At 42.8% G+C, this 27,932-nt stretch overlaps 1 protein-coding gene across 1 annotated transcript in view; it reads right to left on the bottom strand.

The window, feature by feature from the left end:
• The window catches only part of TRPA1 (transient receptor potential cation channel subfamily A member 1), an 812,153-nt gene that overhangs the window by 385,404 nt on the left and 398,817 nt on the right, over window positions 1–27,932 (bottom strand). The window contains exon 10 of the mRNA XM_078686165.1: window positions 4,773–4,872. Within this exon, the coding sequence (XP_078542291.1) occupies window positions 4,773–4,872 (100 nt within the window). The remainder of the gene's footprint in view (window positions 1–4,772; window positions 4,873–27,932) is intronic.

The following is a 27,932-nucleotide window of genomic DNA, read 5'->3' as shown; positions in this document are numbered from 1 at the left end:
CAGAAGAGTTATTATGACATTTGTATTGCTACTTCAAAGTTGGAGGCCCAAGGAACTCTGCAGCAGGTGCTTTTAAATCCTACGTTATTGCTAAACACAGTGCCGCTGCTGAGGTCAATGCACCCCCTGCCCCCCCCCCCCACCCTCCACATCAGTGCCCAGTGTGACTGTACCGGTCACACTGCCCTAAAGCCGCCCTGAATGGAAACAAACATCAATGCAATCATTTTACCTGCTGCCCTTTTCCCACATACAACTAACAAATTATGTGCAACAGTGTTTTCCCCTACTGAGTTCACATGTATTGAATGAAAGATATTGCTACAATTATGTTACCATTTCCGGACATCTGCCTGGGAAACTGTCCTTTAGAATTTTCTCCTATGGGAGCATTGTTCTAACTTTCCACATACTGAAATGTGCAATTGTCCCACTGATTTCTATGCATTTTGTGTATTCTTTTTGTCACCTGACACCCACTCCATATGACCTGACCAATAGACTGAGTGGTCTAACCAGATGAGGTGTTTCTAGGAGGTGTCACCCTCGGAAACTTTATGAATGTAATATAGCCTGATTTACTAGATTGGAAGGCTTTTGCACATTTGAGCATTCAGGAGTATTACAGCGATTTGCGTATATGAAGCTTGATGGTGACAGATAATTTGCTAGTCTGCATTACCTTCTGATTACAAACTGCTAACGGAGATTTGCAGAATTTACCTGGCAAATTAACTACCCTGATGATAACTCATCTGGCTTCTTTCCCGAACTGACACATATGATATATGCGATTGTGGTTTCTTCCTTCTTTGGGGACCACTTGAACTGGCACAATTAACTCTTTTTGAACTCTTAAGCTCTTGGTACTTATCTGGTCTTTCTTTTTCTTATGACCCTATGTGGTCCATTGATGCACTTATCTTTCTAAAATATGATAAACTAAACTGAATTTACTAATTTGACTCATCAGTCATGATGTATCCTTACATAAGTCGATGTGCATTTCCAATCTGGGTTTACTAATGACTAGAGTTGATCACATTAGCGAGATTTCGGAGAACCAAATTCTAATGTTACTATTTTGTATAGCTTTAGCTCAACTCTTGATTTAGGCTCACCTACATTTATTCAGGAGATTTGGGCTTGCAGTGATAATTCTTTAACTTTACAGCATTTTTAGAGTAATCTACATGAGCTTGATATCAACGTTATAATTCAGGTATCCAATTCCTGATCCTCATTGGATGACTTTTGGAAGCCTTTATATCCAACCCCTCTCAGCACCCAGCAAGGTCCATCGGAGGACCATGAGTGAGGTAATTTCATCCTTGAAATTCGCTCCAATTAGTATTGGGCAATAGGATCAGCACTAAAGGCAAAAGGTCTATAATTAAATAAGGATGGCAGGCACATACTGTTCTGACATATACCACCCAAGCTACCAATAACATAAGACAGACGGGCACTGGCCTTTCTTTAGCCTCATCACTGCCCTATGCAGAGTAACAGCAGTCAGTATAGAAGAGAGTAAATTAGAGATTGGAAATTTTGAACGTTCTGCTAACTTGATTATTGAAATTAAGCTACTCTGTTCCATTACTTTGAGCGACAGTAAGGCTGTCATTGACAGTACCTAGAAAATGTATTAACAGATCAGTTTATGCATGCACAAAAACCCACACTTGCCTCAATAAATATACATCTGGGTGAAGGCCTAGCATTTTAAACCATTATGACTGCCAGCTATCGGGAGGCCTAGTGTTACTTTACACCCCCCTCAGGACGGACAGCAGGTTGTGCACCCCCACTTGACTGGATGGGCTCTTTGGGGCTAGAGAAATGACCTTGAGTTCTAGTCCAAAACAATAAATTCACAGAGAGCTAGTAAAAAGAATATGAAGATGAGAAAGTCCCCTGCTGCCCTTCACCAGGTCAGGTACAAAGTGCACTGCAATCTTATGTACCACAGGCACAACACAAAAATGCACGCCCACTATGTATAGCCAGCACCTGCAAACTCACAGCTTCAGCTTACACGTGCATAATCTGAAAAGAAGCATCCTAGTATCCTCAAACTGTTAATATACATTCTGTAAAGTCCCAGTAGCCACAGCCACAAGTTGCACCGCCTGTGCAGTCAGCATCACAGCACTCTGCACAGTTAAACATACTCAGCAGAGATCCAGCAACAATCGGTACCCACAGTCAGAGCACACCCAAATACAATAGTCTCAACTCCATTAATAGCATTACATGACAACTTAGTTACAACCTGTGACAGTCAATGCATGGCAACAGGCACAATCTCCAAAGCCAACCCATCCTGAAAGCTGCAAATAGCACAGACTTCACTCATTACTTGGACGACCACCACATCTGAGTTAATCAAAAACAATCATTGCCATTAGCCCCTATTACGCCAGGCATGGCTCAGCTCCCTGCATTACCACGCCAGCAATGCGTCCAAAACTACCTCAAAACCACACTCCTGGAACAGCCATCTTCTGGAAAAGTTACGAAATAGTGCATAGGCAATCTGCAACACTCTCTTCAGTAATTCTTGCATTCTTATACCCCTCCACCTTCCTGCAGAGCCTCACAGCATATCATGCACAGCGCAACACTGCCTGCACAAACTTTTCCCCCACACTTCCTACACAGTTAGCACGTTTCATGTTCTGCAGTTATGGATGTACAAGAAATGCACCCATAGACATGTGATTTGAACATATTTCATAGTAGCCACTTGACACTTCCATCACAGTTAGTTCTCATGTAATCCCTGCATGGTGAGCCTCTATGCACGTAGCCCTGTCTTTCCATGCAAAGTATGACATAAACTGCACAGCTATTTCCCTCATTATTGCCTGATTACTAAAACTCCCACCTTCGGAATACCACACTGCGACACTCCATGCACAGCTCAATACGCCCTGCACAGACAATCCCTCCTAACCCTTCTTTCATTTAAGTTAATTGGGTAACCCAGTAACCATCAGAACCTGGGTAGGTATGCTAAGGAAAAAATGGTTCTGTCGGGAAACAAGTATAATTGATGTACTGTACTCAGGGCCGGACTGGCTACCGGGCGTTTTGTCATGCTGCCAAGCTAGGGGCTGATTTCTTTGATGGGGACCTGCGTGTGCAAAACGAAATTCGTTTTGCATTGTTGATTTCGAAGCACAAGCAGGTCTCCATCTACGAAATTAGCCCCCACCGTAGTGACATCAGCCCCCAGCTCTGCAGAATGCCAAAATGCCCGGTAGCCAGTCCGGCCCTGACTGTACTTAATACGTTTCAAAACATATATTATTCATCATATAACAAATCAACACACCCAGGGGGAATAACAACTTAATTCAGAAAGTGAATTCCTTGTTTAATTATACTTTTTAAATATGCAAGTTAATAGATCGCTGTCCAAAACATAAAACAACATAAAGCAAGTGATGAGTAGAACAATTAGTGACTGGTCGTGATCAGTGACAAAGTGCTGTACAAGTGTGACATGAATAACGCACATTTACAAATATGAACGGTCTTTTACAAGTATGTTCACAGTAAAATGCATAGACCCCAACAGGATATAATATTTCCCTGTTCTAGTTGAGGAGTTGGGTTGATAGATTGAGATAATAATGTTGACGTTTCGACCCTAATACTAGTGCAGATTCATAAGCATCTGTGGCGGGTCTTCATCAGGACAGGGGAGAATATGACAGCCTAATAGCTTGAAATGTGTAGCACATTGATTTAGTGCATACTTATTCCTGGAGGTGTCAGCTGACACCTTACACTCACATCAAAGGATTGTTGTCTTTTAAAACCATACGATTTTGTCATCTACAGCTGGTGGAATGGATTACAAAGGGGCCGCTGTAGTGATCACCAAAGTTGATCGGAGTCAAACAAGAGACGTCCAAGTCCGTCCAAACCTTTTTCAATCAGCCACCCATGGCTGATACTCTCTGTATTCTCCTACTGACCATACTCTCAAGGTAGCAATCGGTATGCCCTCTTAGTGTTTCTCAACACCATGATGCATCACATATATCCCACCTGAACACTCCCTACACAACCGAAACCGTGCCTCAAAAAATAGTCCAAAGCGTAGGCATACACGACATACCGTCGACAGTCAGTTGCACAATATTTGCTACATGGGAACTTAGCCACTTCTCATACTCCCCACACAAACAGCCCATGAACTATCAGCCTCCCACACCCCTTGTGTGCCTGACATTGCCAACACAGAACACTCCAACACTTCCACCCACAAAAACACCTACGCCAACTCAGTGGTACCACATTGGAGGGACTTTTGAAAAAACACAAAAATGCTGAGGAACGGTTCCAAAATGCATTTGAACCCAAAGAATGTGACATAAAAGACATATAGGAGATCATTTTATAAGGAAAACCAGCAGGGCTGCTTCCCTACTCTTCTGGTCTGAAAATGGAGTGCTTGCAGCCCCACCACATGTTAGGACTCGGTGTATGGATACAAGTATTTGGTTAAGGGTTCGTGCACAGTCTGTGGTTGCTATTGTGGGAGGGTAGAAAGGAAGTGTTGTTGTAGGAACGCAGAGAAGGACTACTTTTTTAGCCCTGTCATCAATGTAAAATGCATAACTGGGAAAATATAAAAGCCCTTCTATGTACAGTCGTATCGACTATCTCAACAGCTCTAGCAGATTGCTAACGTTGTCCCTGTCCAGACCTAAAAAGGAACACTTACTAGGTCCTCTGTTAAAAAATAGGAACAGTACCTTTTGAGAGCAGTAAATCCACGGTTTTCCATGCTGAACATGTAACAGCTAAAAGGAGTGGTGATCGAGACTCATTGTCGAGGCTGTCCAGATTTGCACCCTGTTGGAAAAATAATAAATTACACACAGGAGGTGGAAAAAGACAAAATACGCATGAATCATATGAGATAACAAAACACAGTGGGGCTTATTATCAAGCCCCTATCGCCACCACAACGTCACTTTTTGCAACGTTGTGGTGACGATAGGGTCAGCTCCCTATTATCCCTCCCTATTATAACTATTATTAAGGCAGCACTAAGCCACTGTAATTGTATTTCCAATACTTCCAAAATGGCCGCCATACTGCGAGTAAACATGTTATCGACACCTTGGTTTGTTTTTTTTGACATATTTATATAGCGCAAACTCGACCTAAAGGTATTGGAGCGCTTTACATGAGCACCGTATTTACATTACACATTGAGGCACGGGGAGATTAAGTGATTTGCCCAAAATCACAGGATGTGGACGTGACTCCGAGAATCGAACCCTGGTTTCCAGCACCAAAGAAGGCAGTCTAGCCAACGGGCCACATCCTCTCCCCTCTCTTGGCAATCTAATCCCAACTTTTTTTCACAGTTTTGGGTTATTATACCACTTACAGATTTTTAGTACTTCGGCCCACACATGAGAAATGCAGAAAAGTAGCTTTGATCAGTTTAAGACTATAGGAAAATGCAACGTGGCTAAACTTTAAACCGAGGATTGAAAAAAACAAGGACCCCCTGAACAATAGTAGTAACTCCTAGGGCAGAGATAACAATGTGTGAATATAAATTCCTAGGCTGTTAGGGTATTGAAAAGCAAGTGACTTAAGATGACAGCGAAAGAAAGAATAAGAAAAAACATATAAAAACAACCATAGGTTTAATAAACATATTTAAACTATGGTTGTTATTACATGTTTTTTCTTATTCTTTCTTTCTCTGTCATCTTAAGTCACTTGCTTTTCAATACTCTAACTGCCTAGGAATTCGAATTCACACATAAACTTTAAACCGAGCCACACATATATGGCCAGGTGAAGTGACCCTCAACGAAATAACTTCAAAGTTTGTTTGATTAATTTCGCCTCAAACAGATGTGCCATGCTCATAAACTCACCCAAATAGGATAATAAGCGCTACTATTAATCTTACTGGTTAGGAACACTTGCCTGTGATACATGATCATGTTGAATATTTTTACATAAAACATTACTCCGTTTTCTGTTTTGCTTATAAGGAATACTTTTCGACGGAACACATTTTGGCTGTAATTGTTCATGACCCTTGGCATATTTTATGGCAAAGTATTGGGATGACTACTAACCTTCTCCAATAATAATACCGAGGGTATTAGCTTTTGGCCCCAGATTCTAAACAAAGTTCAAGGGTATTCCTGCCTTAGTTACTTAAAACCATACATGTAGGAAAAAATGCAAATGTCACTATCAACAATTAGCCTAACGGTTTCTCTAGAAGCCGCTGCATTCATCTTTATACAAAACATAGTTTAAGCATGAGAGAATTCGATGTAAAAGTGGGTAAAGCAATCGTCTCGAGGTTTCATCGTAGCCTGTAATTAATCGTGATAATCTGGTCAATGGGACCTCCGACTTAACTTTGGTGGCAAAATGACCTAAAGTGCATATTACCAAGAAGACAGTTCAGGTGTCTGTAGGGCCACAATTTAATCAAAGGGTTATGAGTGAAGAGGAGAAAAGAAAAGTATTCAAAAGTAGTTGTTCTGCAGGCACCAAAACAACTCCAAGAATCGAGGGGCATATTATCAACAACTAACGATAATTATCGCTAACTAAACTTAGCAAAATTTTTTCTATCGCTGTGCATCGCCGGATTTTATCGCAGAGATAACGTGCTATTAGCAACGTTTATCTGAAATGCGATAAAGTTTCCGGCGTTAGCGGCGAAATGCGTGAATATCGCTGGTAATCTAGCGATATTCACGCATTATCGCCAATGGAGACTTAGCCAGAATATCCACCTCCCCTTGGATATAATGGCTAAGAACTGGTCTGAGCAGGCATTCGTTTTCAGCGACATTTGCGCTTAGCTCAAATGTTTTAATCGCTAAGCCTGCGTTGATAATAAGTGATAGCGATGTTAGCGACTGCTTTCAGTCGCTAACAGGTTGGGTACGCCCACTTTGCATGTCATTAGTGATAAATATCGCTGACATACAAAGCGGGCCAGAAACCACTCGCTATCGCCTACAAACTGTTGCTAACTGCCGTTAGCGACAGCTTGCTAATAGGGCGATGAAATTATCGCCGCTTTGCTGCCGAAAATGGCCGCTAAAGCGGCGATAATTTCATATCGGCCGCCTTGATAGTATGCCCCAAATCCTTTCCAACGAGCTCCGTGGTTCAATATATTTTCCACTGACTGCATAAACTTTACAAATCTAGATGCTTTGCTTTGAGGTAAATCATTACTTCGGCTCTGCAAGAGCGTATGCCCAGTAGCTGAAATGGGGTCTTAATAATCCTCACCTTTCTAGTAACAAGACAGGGCAAAAACATGCACAATTAATTCGCTATCGGATTGGCAAAGCCTGCAGAGTGAGTGCTTTTCCTTTTCCCACCAGATGTAAAGTCCAGACCACCTGGCCTATGATGGATATGTTTTTGTTTGACTTGTTTAGACGTGCAAACACTTAAAATTGGTCGCCTCCCCGGATAGTCCGTCATAGTTATTTAAGATTATCCAAGAGTGATTGCGGTGAGATAACTTTTGTTGGTTTGCTAGTTGCGATTTCTGACACACAACGTTGGAGGTTGTATTTTTTAAAGATAATGAAGGTGACAGGACCTGCCCACAGCGCTGCTGTCTGTAAGGTCTGTAGTGAATGGTCCAGGTAAACACGGGCTGCTGACTCACTACTGCCACTTGTTTTTCTAGCCTCAGTTGGCTTTCCAGTGAGTCAACCATTGCGGAATGTAGCTGAAAGCAGGTTTTCAAAAGGCTACTTATCTTTCCAGTATTTGGTCGGATAGGCCACATTCCAGACGGATTTGTGCAGTAGAAACATGTGTTGTAAGGTTGAATGTCCTCCTAAAGTGCTTACTAAGAGTTGATCCAATAAATTGGAAACCTCTGATCCGAAAGCTATAATGGGCTGTAGTGCGGCACAAATAACTTTCATGAAGAGTTCGAGATGGGGCCTAAAAGTTTTTTTAAAAGCTTAAGAAACGCATGGAGTAAGGAAGCTGCTTTTAATTTTATGGACTTTCTGCGGCGGAGAAAAGTCCCACGATTGTCCACAACCACTCCCAAGATCTTATATTTCAAAGCAGTTTTGATTTAAAGGTCTTCAGGTGCCATTGGCCTGGCTTCTTTGTCTTTCTGCACATTATCATTGTTCGGGTGTTCTCCTGGTTGATGGAGAGCCCATTGTGCTACGTGTAATCATACAGTTAACCCAGAAGCCATTGAAACCCCACTCCGGTTTCAGATAGTAAAAGGGCATCATCTGCAGGGAGAAGGCAGATAATTGATTTGCCTCCGAGTCTTGGGGCATGTGCATGCTCTTCCCCTCTGTCTGCCAGGAGATAGTCCAGAAAGATGTTGAAAAGTGATTGGGCTGGAAGTATTCTAAATCAATATGACTGATGGAATAATTATTTCGAAAGTGCTCACGGTGATACAAAGAGCCTGAAGGCTCTAAAGCTGAAGCAGGAAAGAATATATAGCGGGAAAAATGAAAAAGGCTGACATTTCTAAACACTTGACCACATAAGGGAAAATATCTCCCACCTCTGTCCACAAAGCTCAGTCCCTGGATGCAGCCAAGGACCGGCATAGAAACTGTTTGCCTCAACCATAACTCCATTGTCTGCCTCAGGGATTGTAATGAGGTTTGTGTTTCTTAACTATGTTGTGGTAACTTTTCTATGTCTATTATTGTGTAACATGGATCCTGGTCACGCTCCAGGTTCCTCGTGTCACTGCTGTTATGAGAGTGTATCTTTAAACATGTTGATGTTTAAAGATGCATCTCTCGTGCTGCAGTCCTTGTACTGATTCAACAAGCGGTTTGACTCAGTCAGTTGTTGGATCTCGACAAGGATAGCAGCACTCCTGTGATCTGCTGAATTCATCTAATACAACTGCTTTTTGGATCTTACTTGCAACTGTGCCTGCCTCATCTTTATGGAGCTGTTATATGGATGATTTGAACTTCACATTTGGCGACGGGATTTTAAAGGAAATCAGCATTTCACCAAGTTCCTGCTTCTTTAAGGATTTACAAGGAGCGCAAAAAGGATTAATTGTTGCTGCAAGGCTTTATCAACAACTCACTGTGTAGAGGATCACCGCATCTCTTCAACGCGCAAATTCCGAGTAAAATTACCGGAGTTAGTGATTTTAAAGCATTTCTTCGTTTCTTCGGCTTGAAGTGCACTCGCGCATGCACAGTACGCGCTCGCGCATGTGCTGTGTGACTAAACGCGATGACATCACCCAGGAGGTAATTTTGGTAAAGTATTTTGAGGCATTTTCAGCGCGCGCACGATAATTCAAAGCAATTTTCAGTGTGTTATCACTCCTAAGCGTCAAGGAAAACGCATTTTCAACCAGAATTTTTAAAAAAAGGGAATATTCACAGCGCTGCGATTTTTACAAGAAAAATGGATTTGAGATGGACTTAAAGGGTATGTACTTTAACATTTAACATATAATTTTAATAAAAGAAAAGGAGTTTTCAGATTTCGAACAAAAGGTGATATTTTAAAGACTTTTACGAAAAGAAATTTATATAGGGATTTAACATTTCACTTAAACATGGCCAACAATCAGCAAGTTGTTTTAAACCATTTTTTACCAGTAAATGGTAAACCTGTTGAACCATGGAAAAATTGGTTTCATAGTTTTGAAAATCATTTGGTGCCAATAGGTGCAGAGGAATATTCAGCAAAAAGAAAATTGGCATTACTTTACAGTCACTTAGGACGAGCAGGAAGAGAAATTTATGATAATTTGCCAGTTTTAATTCCTCCAGCCGGTAGAGGAGAAGGTTGGAATGTATTTACAGATGCCATCCAGAGGCTTAATAAAAAACTTTTAGAGCAACCAAACGTCATGCTTGAACGATTCAATTTCAAGAAAAGAAAACAAAATATTGATGAAAGCGTGGAGGACTTTATTTCTGTTCTAAGGAACCTGTCTGCGGACTGCAATTTTGGGGCTTGTTTGGATATGTACATTAGAGATCAATTTGTTTATGGTTGATACCATAAGAAGATACAGGAGAGGGTCCTTAGCTGTAGAGACCCTACTCTTTCTGAGGTGATTGACATGGCAAAAAGCATAGAAAGAAGTATAATTTCCTCAGAATGCATCTCAAAAGATAATGTGTTACCTGTTAATGCAATTCAAAATGATATGTCTGTAAATGCTTTAACTTTCAAGAACAGGTTTGGTAAAACGCCACAATTTCCACAAAAGAAGTATTCTACCTTTTGTTACAGGTGTGGTTCGAAATCACATTTAAGTAATAGCCCTATGTGTATTGCGTTAGGTAAGAAATGTACTAATTGTCAGAAAGTGGGGCATTTTAGTTCAGTATGTAGGGCAAAGCGTACTGTTCATGTTAGATCAGTTGCTTCTCATGAATTGTACGAACAGGAACCAAATATATCACTAATTGATGTTACTCCCCTTGAATCAGATTTACATAACCTTGATATTAATACTATTGATTTGTTAGATAACATGACTGAAAAGAGGGACATTTTAGCAATTGATTCTTATGGTCATCTGGTAGAAGAACATGTTGTTGATCCTTCATGTGTAGTTTTGGTTGGTGAAAAATCTGTTGTTATGATGGCTGATTCTGGTGCTCCAGTCACCATCATTTCAGACAGTCTTTTTAATGCTTCGTGGTCTAAAGGAACTACTCTTACAGAAATTGATATAACTCCAAAAGCCTACAGTGGAAAAAATATAGATATGCTTGGTTATTTTAGATCGTATATTACTTGTCTTAGAAGGTCTACTTATACTAAAGTTTATGTTGCCATTAATGGTAAAAATATAGTAGGTTGGCAGGATCTTGCAAAAATGAATCTCAAACTTGTTCCGGGCTCAATGAACCATGTACAAGTTAATGATCCTGTAGTCTCAACAATAGATGAGGAATCTAATGCGTGTGTCAGTGGCATCATTAAAGCTTTCCCTGAGGTTTTTAATTCTAAAATAGGTCAAATTAATAAATTCGAACACCTCATTAAGCTTAAGCCAGGTGCCATTCCGGTTGTGCACAAACTTAGGTCCACTCCCCTTAGTGTAAGGGAAGATTTAAGGAAATTGTTAGATAAAATGGTTTCAGAGGGGATAATTGAACCAACTGACTCCTCTCAATGGGTCAGTCCCATCGTTATTGTGAGAAAAAAAGATTCTAGCATTCGCCTCTGTGCGGATTTGCGCTCTCTTAATCAGAATCATCGACTGCCATCCCCTTCCCAAAATCCAAGATTTGTTAACTGGAATTGATGGTTCAAAATGTTTTACCTTACTTGACTTGCGCAGCGCATACCACCAGATTCCATTAGCTGCGCAGTCCACTGATTTAACAACGTTTATCACACCATTTGGGGCTTTTAAATATTTGAGATTGCCGTTTGGTTTAGCCTCGGCGGCAAGTGTTTTTCAAAAGTTCATGGATTCTTTATTGAAAAATATGCAATGTGTTCAGGCTTATCAGGACAATGTTCTAATATTCTCTAAAGAGAAGTTGGATCATATTAAAACTCTTAAGGAAGTTTTATCTCGTTTTAGAGATGATGGAATCACCCTTGGTGAGGATAAGTGCAAATTCTTTAAGTCAGAAGTTGACTATCTGGGTCACTCCATTTTGCAGGCTGGAATTAAACCTAAGTTCTCCCTCACTCAGGCTATCTCGAATGTTCAGATTCCCAAGAACAAAAATAACCTAAAATCTTTCCTGGGTATGACAGAATACTATTCTAGATTTGTTCAGGGGTATTCCCAGATTGTGCGGCCATTACGTGATCTTTTAAAAAAGAATATAAAATTTGTTTGGTCTACTGATGCGGACAATTCTTTTAATTTAGTAAAAAAATCAATACTTGAATCTCAAGCCCTATCTTCTTTCACTCCGGGTGTCAAGTGTTCCATCTCTGTAGATGCAAGTCAATCTGGGTTAGGTGCGGTTTTATGTCAATGGTTTGGTACAAGGGAGAAAACCATTGGTTTTGCATCTAGATCACTGTCTTCCGCAGAAAGGAATTACAGCACCATAGAAAGGGAGGCACTTGCATGTTCATGGGCTGTAGAGAAATTCAAGAGTTTTATATGGGGTTCACATTTCATTTTACAGAGCGACCACAAGCTTTTGTTCCATTTGTTAAATGGCAACGGAACTGGGAAAGCTTCGGCTAGGCTGGTTCGTATACTTTCCAGGTTACATGAGTTTAATTTCACCATTTGTCATATCAAAGGAGGGTTAAACGTTAGAGCTGATTGTTTGTCCAGGCTTTCTTTGGAAGATAGTTTGAATGAGTCCAGGCATGACGAGGTTGAGTGTGTTGTCTCATCCATTGATGACTCTGTTTTGGAATTTCCTTTCATTTCCCAGTCTGATTGGCTTAAGGAATATAAAAAGGATCACATTTTACAAGCTGTAAAAAACATGGTTGTTTTTGGCTGGCCAAGAGAGCATTCGTTACCTTCTCCCCTTAAATCATTTGCCCAGGTCTCAGAAGACCTCTCTATTGTAAATGGTGTTCTAATGAGGGGTGATCAAATTGTTCCCCATTATGTTTTTCATAAGAAATTAGTTGAAACAGCACATGAGGGTCACCTGGGTATAGGTGGTACTTCAAGGAAGCTAACAGAACACTTTTGGTGGCCAGCCTTAGACAAGGATGTTTCTGTTTGTGTGGACCAATATAAAACACTTGTCTTCTCTCAGATAAATGTTGGTAGTTAAACAAACTTCCTCTGCATTCTGTTCCTGTTCCGGAGGAGTCTTGGTACAAAGTTGCCATTGACTTCGCAGGTCCATTTGATCTCCTTTCAAGTAACCAGCGTTACATTGTTACACTCATCGATTACCACTCTAAGTGGGTTGACTTTGATTTTTGTGCTTCACCTACTTCGTTGGCTGTCATGAAATTTTTAGACAATTTTTTTCTGAGTGAGGGTTCTCCTATGGAAATTGTTTCAGATAATGGATCACATTTCTGTTCTACTGTGTTACAGAATTATTTCAAATCCGTTGACATTAAACATCTCAGAGTTGCTCTTTATTCTCCTTCTGCCAATGGACTCATAGAGAGAATGAACAGATTTATTAAGGAAGGAATCCAGACAGCTCTTTCATGCAATCTTCCTGTTGAACCATTCTTAAGGAAGAAAATATCGTCTTATTTGGTCACACCTCATTCGACAACAGGGATTTCTCCTTTCAGACTTCTAAAGAAAAGAAATAGAATGGAGTTATTTGCCCAAATTGGATAAAAGAGTTTAAGAAGGAGAACTCTACTTGCATGACTTGTCAAGACAAACTCACTCTAAGGAAAATTGTGTTGTCAAAACAGGATATTCAAAAGAGACATTTTAATTCTTCATCGTCTTTGGTCATTAAGGATTTCGAAATAGGTGAGTGGGTGTTAATCAAGAATCCCAACAAGGTAAACAAGGGACTCTCAAGATTTTCTTTGCCAGTTCAGGTTGTTAAATCTTTAAAAGGTTCCCTTTTTCTTGAAGGGAAAGGGTGGTGGAGTAAAAGAGCTGTTGTAAAAATTTCACATGACCAAGCCAAAAGAATGTTGTTGTTTAAGTCATTTTCTAAGGATGATGATTGCTCGCATTTTCCTTTAGGTACGGCCTATCACAATGTTCATTTTCCTGTTACATCTTGTTCTTTGTCAGCATCTACGCCCTGACAAGTTCCATTTGTGAGTCAACCACTTACATCTTCTTCAACTGTAAATTGTGCTTCACATAAGTCTTCCCGCAATTGTTCTATTCCTGTTAGATTCAAAGATTATTAGTTGTCATAACATTGTTCTTCATTTCATTTTATAGGAAGGGAGATGATGTAATGAGGTTTGTGTTTCTTAACTATGTTGTGGTAACTTTTCTTTGTCTATTATTGTGTAACATGGATCCTGGTCACGCTCCAGGTTTCTCGTGTCACTGCTGTTATGAGAGTGTATCTTTAAACATGTTGATGTTTAAAGATGCATCTCTCGTGCTGCGGTCCTTGTACTGATTCAACAAGCGGTTTGACTCAGTCAGCTGTTGGATCTCGACAAGGATAGCAGCACTCCCGTGATCTGCTGAATTCATCTAATAAAACAGCTTTTTGGATCTTACTTGCAACTGTGCCTACCTCATCTTTTTGGAGCTTTTATATGGATGATTTGAACTTCACAGGGATCCCCTTGGAGCACAGGAACGTGCTGTTCCACAGCCTGTTACTTTGAACCCAGATGGTGGGTGTGTCCGAAGAGGTAGAGTCAGCCTCGTAACATACTAACCACATCAGACATAATGAACTTTCCTGTCACAGCTTCTCTTCCTTTAAAACTAGTAAACAAATGTCAATGAAGCAGTTGCCCTTTCCACAACAGTGGCAGTGCCTTTTCTGGCAGCTCTTGATGACCTGTTGCAGATCCCTGGTACTAGTGAAGTTTGTGCTCCTTAAAGTTCTGGGTCTCTTTGCTACTTTTGTCACCAAGAAGCACACTGTGCACAGTCTGAACCTATGGGACTAAATAAACCGGACCAGTTCTTCCTATGTGGCTGGAACATCTGAGGATTCATCTTATCACTACTTCAATCTGAAACACATCTCCCACTACCCTCTGTGCACACATCAAAGACTGTGGCCACACACAGCTCCTCTTGCGGGGGGGGGGCTGCCTCTCGTGGCCTGACAGACTGTCCCTCTGTCAGCCCTGCACACTGTGAACATGATATTTTGCTTACTTGATACATGAACCAGAGGAACCCTTTTATGAATAGGTTTGAGCACCTAGGGTGAAACAACCTTGAGTTAGCAAGGCAGTCTCCCTGGACAAGCAGAACCGCAGCACCAAAGCAGGGTTGTTAGCCAGTGTTACTCGAATTAAGTTAATCGACTTTCTTCCCAGAAAAAAAGATGACAGACAGCCCTTTGTTCCACAGCATCAGGAACAGCTTTTTATTTGCTATAACTAGGTATCGCTCTTAAGTATACACGTACATAGTTGACATTGTAGTGCCATTTTAATAAATAGCCAGACGTAATTAAGCATTTTCGTATACATTTAAGCGCTTTGTTGGAGCCTAACACTCATCATATAAAATATGTTTAGTAGTACAGAAAATCTCACACCCTGTTGATGACGGGATTCCGCACACAGCGGAAGCCTTGGACAAACACCTTGTTGCTACAACCAGCAAGAAGACAATCCCACCCTGCATAAGGCAGTGCCCCGACCGTGCTTAATTTGAACCGGTGTTTGAAGGAGTGGTCCATCCGTACTCTTTTTGGGGGACCGGCATTTTTTTTTTTCCTCATCAGACCGCGACAAAGGGATGGAAAAAAACAGAACATGCAAGAGTGAGGTAAAGGGCCAGGGAGCGTCTGGTGGTGGATTAAAGAAGCATGAGGTGGAATCCAGACTAGTCAGCCTGGGTGTTCTGGGCCCCAACATTCAATAGCACAAACCCCGAGCAAAACTTTGGGCTCCACACTTTTTCTTTTACAAATTGAGCACTGGCCTCACCGCTCTCAAACTGAAAGGAACAAAGCTGTATCTGGGGGTGGATTTTACTGATTAACCTATAAGCAAAGTGGTAACCTTGCAATGAATGCAAACACCTATTAAGGTCACACAATCTTTTGTCATTTTGTCATCATTTAGTCACGGAATTTAAAGCTGAAGAATGGTTCACTCCAAGACAGAACTGCTTGAAATGCATCAAAGTTCATGACATTACAAATCCTTAGTGTAACCCAGCACTGTTTCGTTTAGAGTTTAGTTTGCAGGGAAACAAAAATATATATTTGGGGCAGTTAGCACTAGGTTTTTGGACAATCTTCGGAAGTATGCAGACTGATATTTCATAACTGTGTCCAATCCTGTGCTTGACAGAGCATTTCAGTGAAAGATGTTGTGTGCTTCACTGCAGGCTGCTTACATTTGGAGTGGTAGGTCATCCCAGGAGGGGCTGCTGTCTTGACATTCACTGCGATGGAGATCTTAAAGGGCCTCTAGGATCACCCCCATTCCTCCTCCCTTGGGTGCACACTAATTGTGTACACATGTGTCTTGTTCGTGTGACTCGAGATATTCTTTGCCATGCGTTTGCATTGGTAATATTCCTCATTCGCAATGGGTCAAACCCACATGCAAATGATCTGGGGCTTAGCTTCTGGGGGTGTTTGGGGTGTTGCACCCTCATAATAAATATATTTTCTGGAAAACAGGTGGTTACAGGTGTTTTCAGTCGGGTATGGCGAGGTGTCTCAGATTTCATAAATAATGTTTACTTAAATAAAGACAAAAACGCACACACACTCTCTCCGTTTCTACTTTGAAAGTCTTCTAAAAGTATTGTGTTTTCTCTCACTTAGTAACCCAACCAGCCGTGGTCCGTGCAGGTAACAGCGGTGGGGCATCCCTCGAAATCCTCCCTTACTCGGCCCCATCGAGCCACCGCTGTTACCTGAACAGACCACGGCTGACCCCAGCTAATCTGCATTCATCTCCCTTTCCACTGCCCTGCTTGTCATATAATGTAGTTAAACGTTCGATGCCAGCGTGATAGTTGGAAAATCTGATGCTCACCACCCCATTCCTATTTACCCAGCTTCGCCCCTGAACATGACGATACGTCTCTTCACACTTCATGGAATTAACCCCTCCCATGCTGAAGACAAGCTCGTGTGCTGATAACGAGCTGAGCTCGTCCTGGCCGTTAGAATGCTCACACGCGGGGATATTTCCCTTGCTGTGCTGAGCTTTCTAAGGAACGGGCGAGGCCGTGACGAGCTCAGCTCGTCATCAGCAGACGAGCACAGTGGCTGATGACGAGCTGAGCTCCCCCCCCCCCCCGCACAGCGGAGAAATTACCCCCACAGAGAAGGGGTTAAAATGGCAGCACTTGCAATGTGCATTACAGAATGATCTGCACAAGCATCTGAGGCTCCATTCGTAATATGGAAGGGACTCAGAAGCGCGGAAACGCCTGAGGCACCCTCCTATGGCTTAGAAGATCCAGTACATGTTGTGGTTAAATAGCAACTTTTCAAATACTCTACAAAATCCTTCGGTGTTCAGTCACAGGCTGCTTATTATCCACGAAGGCCTCTACATTCACCAAATGTTTGCAGTGGGAAGTTTGTGAAAATCTACCCCTTGTAATAGGGTTTCTGGGCAGAAAATCGGACAGGCAGCCTGAAGAGCAATTTTGGACGTTCCTTGACTTTTCACTGCAAGGAGTTTGCTCAGCCTCCTGTAGCTTTGGCACAATCAAAAGGCTATTCCACAGAGAATTGTGGAAAAGGTTCAATTAATATTAAAATCAATCAGAAACATGATCATAATTAACAAACCAATGTAGAAAAAGAAAGAGCAATTTAATATTAAATAAATGACACAAAAATTGCACAAATTGGATTAGAGGGAAGAGAAATTGTGTTATGAATGTCAATTTTAGGTTATATGCATTAAAAAAGCAACCACTAGAGACTACCGAAGCACATAATACAACACCAAGAAAAAGTTACCAGCAAACATTTTGGCCTCATAGAGGAATGAAGGGTAGGGGCAAAGTCAAATACTTTGCAGGATGATACTCTCAACCCTTTCAATATTCCTATTTCTGCTTTAGGGGACTACGTCCTCAGCTCCATGGGTGAGATAGCTATCTCTGCTCTTTCTTTCTGCTACAGCAGAGATTTCCAATTTCATGAAGATATAGGGAAAGTCACTCCTTGTTTCTCTCACAGCTGCCAGGATTCCAAGGCGAGTCATAAATATTATGCTATAGAATATTATTATCAAGAATATATTTCTTTTCATAAATAATGATGTTTTCAAGAATTTAAAATCATCTTCAGTGATATAATTATACAAAATATTAGTTTAATTATTTAAATGTATTTTAGTTGATATACTAATTTTATGGGTTAGAACTGTTGGCATAATTGTTATTAATTATTTAAAATACCATTATTCATTTTAAGTTAGTTATTATTTTTTTAATTGGCATCATTCATTTATAGTGCTGTGGCAGGTTGTTGGTTATGTTGATGGATGGGGTTGGATAGTATTTAAACTTGAAATATTTCCATTTTAATATTAATCTGTTTTCTAATGTTACTTTTTATTTGTTACTGATTATTCTTTATTGAAATGTTTTGTGTTATATCATATTTAACATTTAAAATTGAAATGTTTAATATTTTTTTTTTTTTTTTAATAGTAATAGTAAGTTACATTTTAGTAGTGGGATGTTGAAATTGTAGGTGTATAGGGTGTGTAGGACTTGTGGTGAGGAGTACCTGGGTAGGGCGTGCACCGAATTTGAAGTAAAGTCTCCACAGTGCTAAGGGCGGTTCTCGGTGTTCACTGAGATCGCTGGAAGGAGGGCCAAGTTATTAAGCCCTCGGAGTAAGACAGCAGCAGACCGGACTGGCAGCCCCTGAAGAGCTGAGCAGCCGGCCAGAGTCTGCCGTAACCCGTGGCAGAGTTCTGGATCAAGTCGCTGATGTCGGAGAGGAGAGTAGGGCCGCGCCCCCCCCCCCAGGTAACATGAATCATCACCTGGGGTGGGGGCCCGTAGGCGCTGCTTCGGCTCGGTGTATGAAGCAGTACTTTTGTGTCATCATTTGATCCATGACGGGGGCACTGTTGATGGAGCACGTAAAACTGTCGTATTACACTTTGCATTATTGCTGCTAACGAACTGTTGAACTGTCGTATGCCTGACGTCATTTATGCCTGATGAACTACATGATTGGTGTGCTACGCACTGCATTATTTTTCCCTTGTAGATTATCTGGTTGTAACGTGGCGCATTGCATTATTTCTTCATTGCACAGTATCTGATTATAACGTGGCGCAGTGCATTATTTTTTCCTTGCACCGTAAAGGATTGTAGTGTGACGCTTTGCTTTGTTTCTTCCTGGTACAGGGCATGCTGGTTGTGATACGCATTGCATTATTCCTTTTATTGCAAAGTACATGACTGTGGCGCTATGTATGGCATTGTGTCTCTGTTGCACAGTATAAGAGAATATCGTTATGCATTGCATTATTTCTTCATTGCACAGTATCTGATTATAACGTGGCGCAGTGCATTATTTCTTCCTTGCACCGTAAATGATTGTAGTGTGACGCTTTGCTTTGTTTCTTCCTGGTACAGGGCATGCTGGTTGTGATACGCACTGCATTATTCCTTTTATTGCAAAGTACATGACTGTGGCGCTATGTATGGCATTGTTTCTCTGTTGCACAGTATAAGAGAATATCGTTATGCATTGCAGTATTTGTTTCCTTTTGCAACATGTGTGATTCTAGCAACACGGCTGGCCTAACCTTGTAGGAATGGTTAGAAGTGAACTTAAATGTTGGTTAGAAGTGGTGTTTAGGATTAGAACCTACCAACCCACTGGAAAGAATACTACCCATTCTTTTATGTTGATTTTGCATCTTGTGGTCGTATCGTATAATTGCTTATATAAAGATTATACTCATTTTATCAAAACTCGTTTGGAGTCTATTTGTGGTGACATCATAGTTACACATACTGAACACTCGTGCCTTGGAGATAAGCCTGGCTGCTTGTGCTAAGCTACTAAGGGGGTGAGCAGGGCTATCTCAGACGGCGTCCTTACATAGCCTAAAGTTTTCTGTGAGTAGAGTGTTTGTTTTTTCTTTGGTCAGTCTATTTTCAGGTTAATATGAGTGTTATCAGCATATTGGTGAAAGAAAGAATCAGGGATGTTTTCAGGAGTTCCCCTAGATGTTGAATTCAAGGTTGGACAAGATCAGGGAAAATATGGAAACTTCTGGTCACCAAAAGGAAACAGTGTGAGTTGTGAAGTGGAGATGCTGATTTTCATCTGTTAGAATTGGTTATTGGGGTAGGACCAGTACCAGTTCAGAAAAGTGAATTTGTAACCCATACACTCTGATAAGGAGTAAGGATGATGCAAACATGGTCCAAAATGTTGTTTTGGTGCTTACTTTCCAGCACATCATGAATTGCATTGGACAGTAAGCCTAAAGTAACTCAGATTAGCAGTATGCACGACTCTACATCAATTTTTTAAAATTTTTATTTAAAAAGGTTTTATATAGCGCTGGCTAGATCCGGAGGTATCAGAGCGCTTTACATGGGTATCAGACAATAAATTGCAGGTTACAGCTTTACAAAGTTACACAGTTATTAGAGCATGGCAATTTGTGTTACAAGTAAGGTTGAGACAAACAAAAAGGAACATATAGGTAGGGGAAAAAGCTGGCAAAGGGAGATATTCCAGGGAGTGGGGGGGGGGGGGTTAAAGCAGGGGAAGTAGACAGAGTGTGGAGGAGGGAAAGAGGAGGGGAGGGTTAGAGACACGGCATGGCCAGAGGAGGGGGAGGGTGACAGGGACACAAATCGGTAGACGAGTCAAAGCTGTGCCCAAAGTCCAGAAGTTGTGATCCCGGGGGGAGTGGTATCATTTCCCCATCTCTGTTGCAAGAGGCTCCCTAAGTGCAGTGGACTCTCTCAAAGGGGTCTCTGAGACACCAAGGCCTATTTACTGGATCCTTCCCCAAAAAGGGGAGAGGGAGTGCTTTGGCAAGGGGTGCCATACCATACCTCAATTGTGAGTGGCTCTCTTGGCGCTGTGGACTCTCTCAGCGGGTATGCTGAGACTCCAGCGTATATAACTGGGATCTTTCCTCAAAAAGGGGAGAAGGAGTGCTTAGTCAAAGGGCACAAAAGGACAGAGGGCTAGGTGGTGTAAACAGGCAAGGGGAGATATTCCGGGGAATGGGGGTAGGAGCAGGGGAAGTAGACAGAGAGTGGAGGATGGAAAGAGGAGGGGAGGATTAGAGACATGGCAAGGCAAGAGGAGGGGGAGGGTGACGGGGACACAAACCGGTAGGCAAGTCAAAGCTGCGCCCAAAGTCCAGTAAGCTGTGAACCCAGGGGGAGTGGTATCATTTCCCCATCTCTGTTGCAAGAGGCTCCCTAAGCGCAGTGGACTCTCTCAGAGGGGTCTCTGAGACTCCAAGGCCTACTATACTGGATCCTTCCCCAAAAAGGGGAGAGAGAGTGCTTTGGCAAGGGGTGCCATACCATACCTCATTTGTGAGTGGCTCCCTTAGCGTTGTGGACTCTCTCTGCGGGTATGCTGAGACTCCAGCGTATTTATCTTGGATCTTTCCCCAAAAAGAGGAGGAGTGCTTAGTCAAAGGGCACAAAAGGACAGGGGGCTAAGCAATGAAGTGGGCAAGGGGAAAGATTCAGGTGAGAGGGGATAGGAGCAGGGAAGTAGACAAAGAACAAAGAATGCTGAATAGGAACAGATAGCTAGGAGACAAGGAATAACCAGGGTCACAGAAATTCGATGGGGGGATGGCAAGACAGGGAGATGGGGAGAAAAACTGTGCCCAAAGTCCGACTGGGTAGGTGACGGTCAGGGGATGAACCAAGGCTGATCTCCTCAATAGCTGAACAGAGCAGCTCCACCGGGCGTCAGACATAGTGCTCGGACTCCACTGTCAGGATGGGAACCAGGAGTATGCTCAGAGATTGTCATTGTGTGTTGATTAGGTAGTGATCACTACCACCCCTCGTTCACCTTAGCTCTATTGCTGCCTCTTTGGTCATTTTACTCTGCCCCATGGTCCCAACAGGCGCTTCGGTCCCAGGCACGTTCTCTACCTAGAGATGGTAGCAGCAAAGAATTGCGAGACCACTGCTTCCCCATTTTGGTATCTGTATCATGTATCAGTTCCTGGAGGGGCCACAACAACTGCCACTGCGTGCGCACCATGCCGGTCTCCCAGTACAATGTCTCCTGGGCAGGGAGTCCCCCAATCTGGCGTCCCGGTCCACTCTCAATTTCCCATTTACAGGCAGTCGTGCAGAGTCCGGGGCAGGAGAGCCTCGCCAAGCCCTCCGCTACACACCACGTCCAGGGGTAGTTCCTCCCCCACTCCAATCACTTCCGCACCATCCGGCCCTCCTGGCCCCTCCCCCCCCGCAGCCTGACCAGGTCCAGCCACACCGCCGATGTGCGAAAGCAGCCCCTTCTTACCTATTTAGTCCGGGCTCCCGCCAATCACACCACCTGGTGCAGCAACGCCCCATCCACCGGCTACTGCCTGCCAGTCAACTCTGGGGGCCTTCCTCTGTTAGCGTCCTATGTCGCGGTTCGCCCACGTTTCCAAAATGGCGATCCCTGTGTCTCAGCGTACCGATCGTGGCAACGCAACAAGGCTCAATGGGAGGAGGCCTCCCCCGATCCCTCCACAGAGCTCTCCATGTCTAGAGGCACCCCTGGCTACTCAAATGCTTCTCCTTCGCAGCTTTGTCGTCCGCCGCCCAACGAAGCCCCCCCACCCCCGCAAGGCAGCAGGCTTTCGCAGTCCTATTTGTCCTCCGGTTCCGGTGGGGCGCTTTTAATATCGGCGCTCGTGTCGTCCCTAGTGCGGTGGTCGCGGTCCGCGGGACCCCTGCAGCATCCGATGCTGCCATCCCGTCCCGATCTCCAGGGACCTCACAATCTCAGGTCACCGTCATTGGCGCCATTTTAAGGCACCCGGCCCAGGCTCCTCACTCTGCATGATCTCGACCGCCAGCGCGCGTTCTGTCACCGCCAGTCCTTCTTCTCGCTGCTTCCCGGGCCACATGCACTCACCAATGGATTTTGACTGTAATCTCTACCTTCTCCAATCTCTAATACCTATCTATTAACTTTGGTAGATAAGGATTGGCATAAAAAAATTGCCTCCTCAAGCCAAGCATAAAGTTGGAGAAAACTTTTATTTTCTCCAAATCTTTCCAACTTTTCATGTGTGCTGCACCGCACAACATGCATAAAAAGTGGTAAAGTATTAACTTCATCAAACAATAGAATTTTGTACAGGAAGGGTACCCTACCAGTACAGAACCGAAATGTGACATCACACAAACACCCTTGCACTATGGTGCAAAGGTGTGTGCATTGGGGCAAGGCAGCCTAAGGTACGTCACCACTATAGGAGGGAGCAACAGCACCATATCTTTGTAGATATGGTGCTGTTGTACTCTATCCTTTTCACACAACGCAGTGCAGCCACTTTGGTTATTGCACATCATGAAAACGTAATTACTCTGCCCTTTGCTTCTCCAGACCAAGCCAACCATTCTTATTATATAATGCATACCAGTATGGATGATGTGACTCCAACACTTATGGTCTTCATTGTCTTAAATGACATTACCTATACATTGATGCACACACTTGTATAACTCATTTTCTTTGTATAATGTTTGTGGTGTAAAACGCTCTGACAGTCTACATTGCGATGAGTAGCGCTATAGATAAATAAATGTGAGAGAGGGGGCATGGCGAGATGAGGGGCACTGTTGGAGGGTGGTAGTGAGGGAATCCGCAAAGAAGGATGTTTGGGGGAGGCGGACACCAACAAAGATTGTTGCACGGTATGACACCAACACTAAAGCCAGCCATATTTTGAAGGATGGCCATTTTACCAGGTATGAGAGACTAGTGATAGTTTTGAAAAAAATCCATTTGTGCAGGGTCAGCACCTGCTTTCTTTTTTATAGTTGCAGCTGTACGATTTTGAGACCGATACTGGGGACAATATCAGGCGGAGCACATCGAGTACGCTAGAGATATCTTTTTTACAACCGGTTTTACTTTCTTCACCCGTTTTACAAATATTGCAAAAATAAGCTGGGATATTTTTAAACATCAAAGTATATTTGCTTTACTTGCAGCTCTGCGATTTTTTTCGAAAATATTGCCACTTATCAGGAAACCAACATGTGGTTTGTCCGCCCAAATATTTCCAAACAAACACTACTTATATAGTTATTTGATAATATTAAAAGTGCTACCCTCATATGTAATTTCAAACAAAATTATTCGATTCACCTTAACAAACGACAAATAGTACATACCCTTCATTTTCCATTAAAGAAAGCATTCCCTCTATATTTAAATGAAGTTTGCTCAATGTTGGCAGACTACCGCCGAACCAAATATGTAAAATAAACAGGAGTTCAATGAGCAGGTGAGGTTATGTCAGCAAATGAAACTGTGGCAATCAGAATACAGAAACTTAAGCTAACAAAATAAATATACAAAACAAAAGTATCACATTGCCATGGCACTGAAATAATGGCAACAACAAACATACACAATGAACAGATGTTCTTTTAACAGTATGTTAAAGGACATGCAAACCTAAAGGACACGGAAACTGTTACGGCCACTAATAACTGTCATTGAACTTAACCCAGCCTATGAAATAATCAACAAACGAACATATTCTAGCAGGTTAAAGCATGGGCGAGAGTGGCTGGTGTCTTTAATATTATTTTAATTTGTATTTCTATTTTGGTCTTTTATTCTGTATCAGGTGACTTTTGCTGGCTAGTTCAATGATAAGCCCTCTTTGATGCGTTTATTTTCCCTTTTTCTATTTTTCTTTTTTGATGCGGATGTCAGGTGTATGGTTAGTACTACATTTTCCATGATTCCTTTAGCTTCTCAAATGTCCATACAGCATGTTATGATGTATCGTATTTATCCAGTGGAGTTTTGTAGGAATGTTTCAGTGCTACTTTTCCACAGCTAGGAGGTACCTTTATCTTCTTTTTTGGAGTGGCATGCATATTTTACCTATAGTCTATAGCCAGGCACTGATTTGGGGTGGACGTTTAATCGTGTTTACGTCCCCTGATTGTCTTCTCATGCTGTGGGTGTTTGCCTGCCTCAGCTTTCTGCTCTACTTGGTTGTGGACTGTTTGGAGAGATAGATTGTTGCAATGTCCCCCTACCCATAATTGGTTGTTCCATGTACTTTAGCTAAGACGTTGGACGGACTTCTCATATGTAAATTTTAATCCCCTAGGTTGGGGCATTACATACTTGCAGATATACTTAAATGTGGCTTACAGTTGTGTTCAATTCAATAGTTGTCTTTATGGCTCTTTCCTTGGGTCTGTTTGCAGATTGTGACCTTTGGATGATGACGTTTTACTTGTGACCGCGCTCCTGTTTGTTTTCAGGTACTGTATATATCCTTTCTGATATTCTTCTGATACTGAAAGATACCATTGATGTGTGCTGTGTTATCTGAGTCTTGAGTGCAATTTGTTCGCTCTTTTGTAGGTTCTACGTGTATATTTGTGCATTGCACCTTGCTTCTATAATACCTTTGTTGACTTGATGCATTCTGTCTAATATGTACTAAGTAAGCTTATCTGGTCTAGTGTTCCATGTTCCACTTCTATCGGTTCTTTCTTACATGAACAGTGACTATCTTTCTATTAATTTTCTTTCTATTTGGATTCCTATCTTGTGTTTTTTGAAGTGTCTTTCAACATCTGTTCTGATGATGAGCCCGGTCAACTAAATCGAGGAGTTCGAAACGTCAACTCTATTCCTTATACAATAGGATCTGCACTATTTTTTCAACAGAAGGCTTTCTGTGTCCAAATGAATAATTGTATGATATATTCACTTTCAGACTTTTGTCTGTTTGTTTTTCATTAACCTTAGTACAAGTCTTTCTGCACCTCTTTTCACTTATTTGGACTGTGCCGTCATGTTTATATATATCTGTGTGATGCTGCTATGCATTGATATATTTTTACCTCTCATTTACTTTGTAATAAAAAAGTTTCCTTTTGTATTCTTCGCTGGCAGACCAGTATTAATTTGCTTACCTATCTCTTGTGTTTGATGTTTTTTTGTACTGACTTAATATTTGCCATTCCTCCCTTCCCCTGAGTGAACCATTTTTTTGATGTACCGTTGTGTCCCGCAGTCCTGTCTCAAGTGCCATGTATCTGAGATTAGACTAGCATATTTGCTAGATTTCTCCACCTTACCGCGAGGATCAAAGATTGTCACGCATTGCGAAGTAGATGAGTTGCTCTGAGTGTTTCCGTCAAGCATTTTAGCATAGCAACAAACACAGCCTCATAACCCTTTGACTGGGACTCTTGGCCACTCAGGGCCATTTCTCATGCTTATGGAGCATAAGACAGAGGCATTGTTTAATCTTGATTGGCAGTTTACAGCAATGTATCAGTTGTGCTTGGAGTGGCAGTGACTGAGTAAAATTAGATTGTACCCCACATGGTGGCCACTGCACAGTCTGCGCGGCCCACATACTCAGCTGAGCTGAAGACACTGGAGAACATAGCTGAGCACTCCCTCGAGTGGCCAACCGCTGACAGCACAATGACAGAAAAGTTTGGGGACTCAGGCCTGGGGAATTGACTCATTCATTTTAAAGTAAAGTTAACTGCTAACTCAAAGCTCTGGTTCCAACTGGCCACAGGGTGTGGGTTTGCACCTGTCACCAACACTACTTGTCATACTCAAGCCGCACTGCTCAGCTGAGGGCACACTATCTATTATTCTCACCCTTGTTACTCAGTGATCAGTGCTGATAGCTGAGTTGTGGGCTGCACCATCTGCACAGAGATTCTAGGCCTTATTTAAAGGTAAACTTACACATTTGAGTAAGTTTACTCTCTTACAGTATTCACAAAACTGCCATTCAATAGTAACTTTAGGACTGTGGAGACTCAACAGTTAGGGCAAAGTCAGGGCGGAGAGCTCCATCCATAAAACGACAGAACCGTTCTATCTTTTTATGTATGGAGTTCTCCCTCTGCCTGAGGAGTCTTCACAGTCCTAAAGTTACTATTAAATTACACCGGACTTGGCCACACCCTAGCTTCCAAAATCGCCGCGCAGCGGACTTGATCGATGTCGCGGGTTTAGGAAACTACCGCCAGCATCGACGCCCACAGAGGCCACGCCCCCCGCCCGAGAGGCCACGCCCCCAACCGCTCCTATATCTGGCGCTGATTGCTAGCGGCCAGCTGATAGGATTCCTCCTGAGGCGAAAAGCCGGGAGTAGGTCTCATTGCTGTTTTTTAAACATTTGAGTGTCACTTTTATTCTTCTGTTGTTTTTACTGCTTACTCACCGGACTTGGGCACACCCTAGCTTCCAAAATCGCCGCACAGCGGACTTGATCGCTGTCGCGGGTTTAGGAAACTACCGCCAGCATCGACGCCCACAGAGGCCACGCCCCCCGCCCGAGAGGCCACGCCCCCAACCGCTCCTATATCTGGCGCTGATTGCTAGCGACCAGCTGATAGGATTCCTCCTGAGGCGAAAAGCCGGGAGTAGGTCTCATTGCTGTTTTTAAACATTTGAGTGTCACTTTTATTCTTCTGTTGTTTTTACTGCTTACTCACCGGACTTGGGCACACCCTAGCTTCCAAAATCGCCGCGCAGCGGACTTGATCGCTGTCGCGGGTTCAGGAAACTACCGCCAGCATCGATGCCCACAGAGGCCACGCCCCCGCCCGAGAGGCCACGCCCCCAACCGCTCCTATATCTGGCGCTGATTGCTAGCGACCAGCTGATAGGATTCCTCCTGAGGCGAAAAGCCGGGAGTAGGTCTCATTGCTGTTTTTTTAACATTTGAGTGTCACTTTTATTCTTCTGCTGTTTTTACTGCTTACTCACCGGACTTGGGCACACCCTAGCTTCCAAAATCGCCGCGCAGCGGACTTGATCGCTGTCGCGGGTTTAGGAAACTACCGCCAGCATCGACGCCCACAGAGGCCACGCCCCCCGCCCGAGAGGCCACGCCCCTGACTTCCGCTTTCAGCTTCCCATAAATGTGTAACCCCCGTACGCGCAGCAGACGGGCGCAGCGGGCGCGCCGACTGCGCGCCGAAGGCGCGCCTAAGGCAAGCCCGTCTGCGCCCGTCCGCGACAGACCGGGCCACGGGACACAAGGCTCTGCCCTAACCACATCATATACGGCTGACCAGCTGCGCTCGCTAAACGCCGATTGGCGACTGAATCAAGCCACAAAGGTATATATACATA

Source organism: Lissotriton helveticus, chromosome 4_1, assembly GCF_964261635.1.
Source record: "Lissotriton helveticus chromosome 4_1, aLisHel1.1, whole genome shotgun sequence".
NCBI lineage: Eukaryota > Metazoa > Chordata > Amphibia > Caudata > Salamandridae > Lissotriton > Lissotriton helveticus.
The sequence above is the reverse complement of the archived record's forward strand: the minus strand, read 5'-3'. Positions and strand labels throughout refer to the sequence as shown.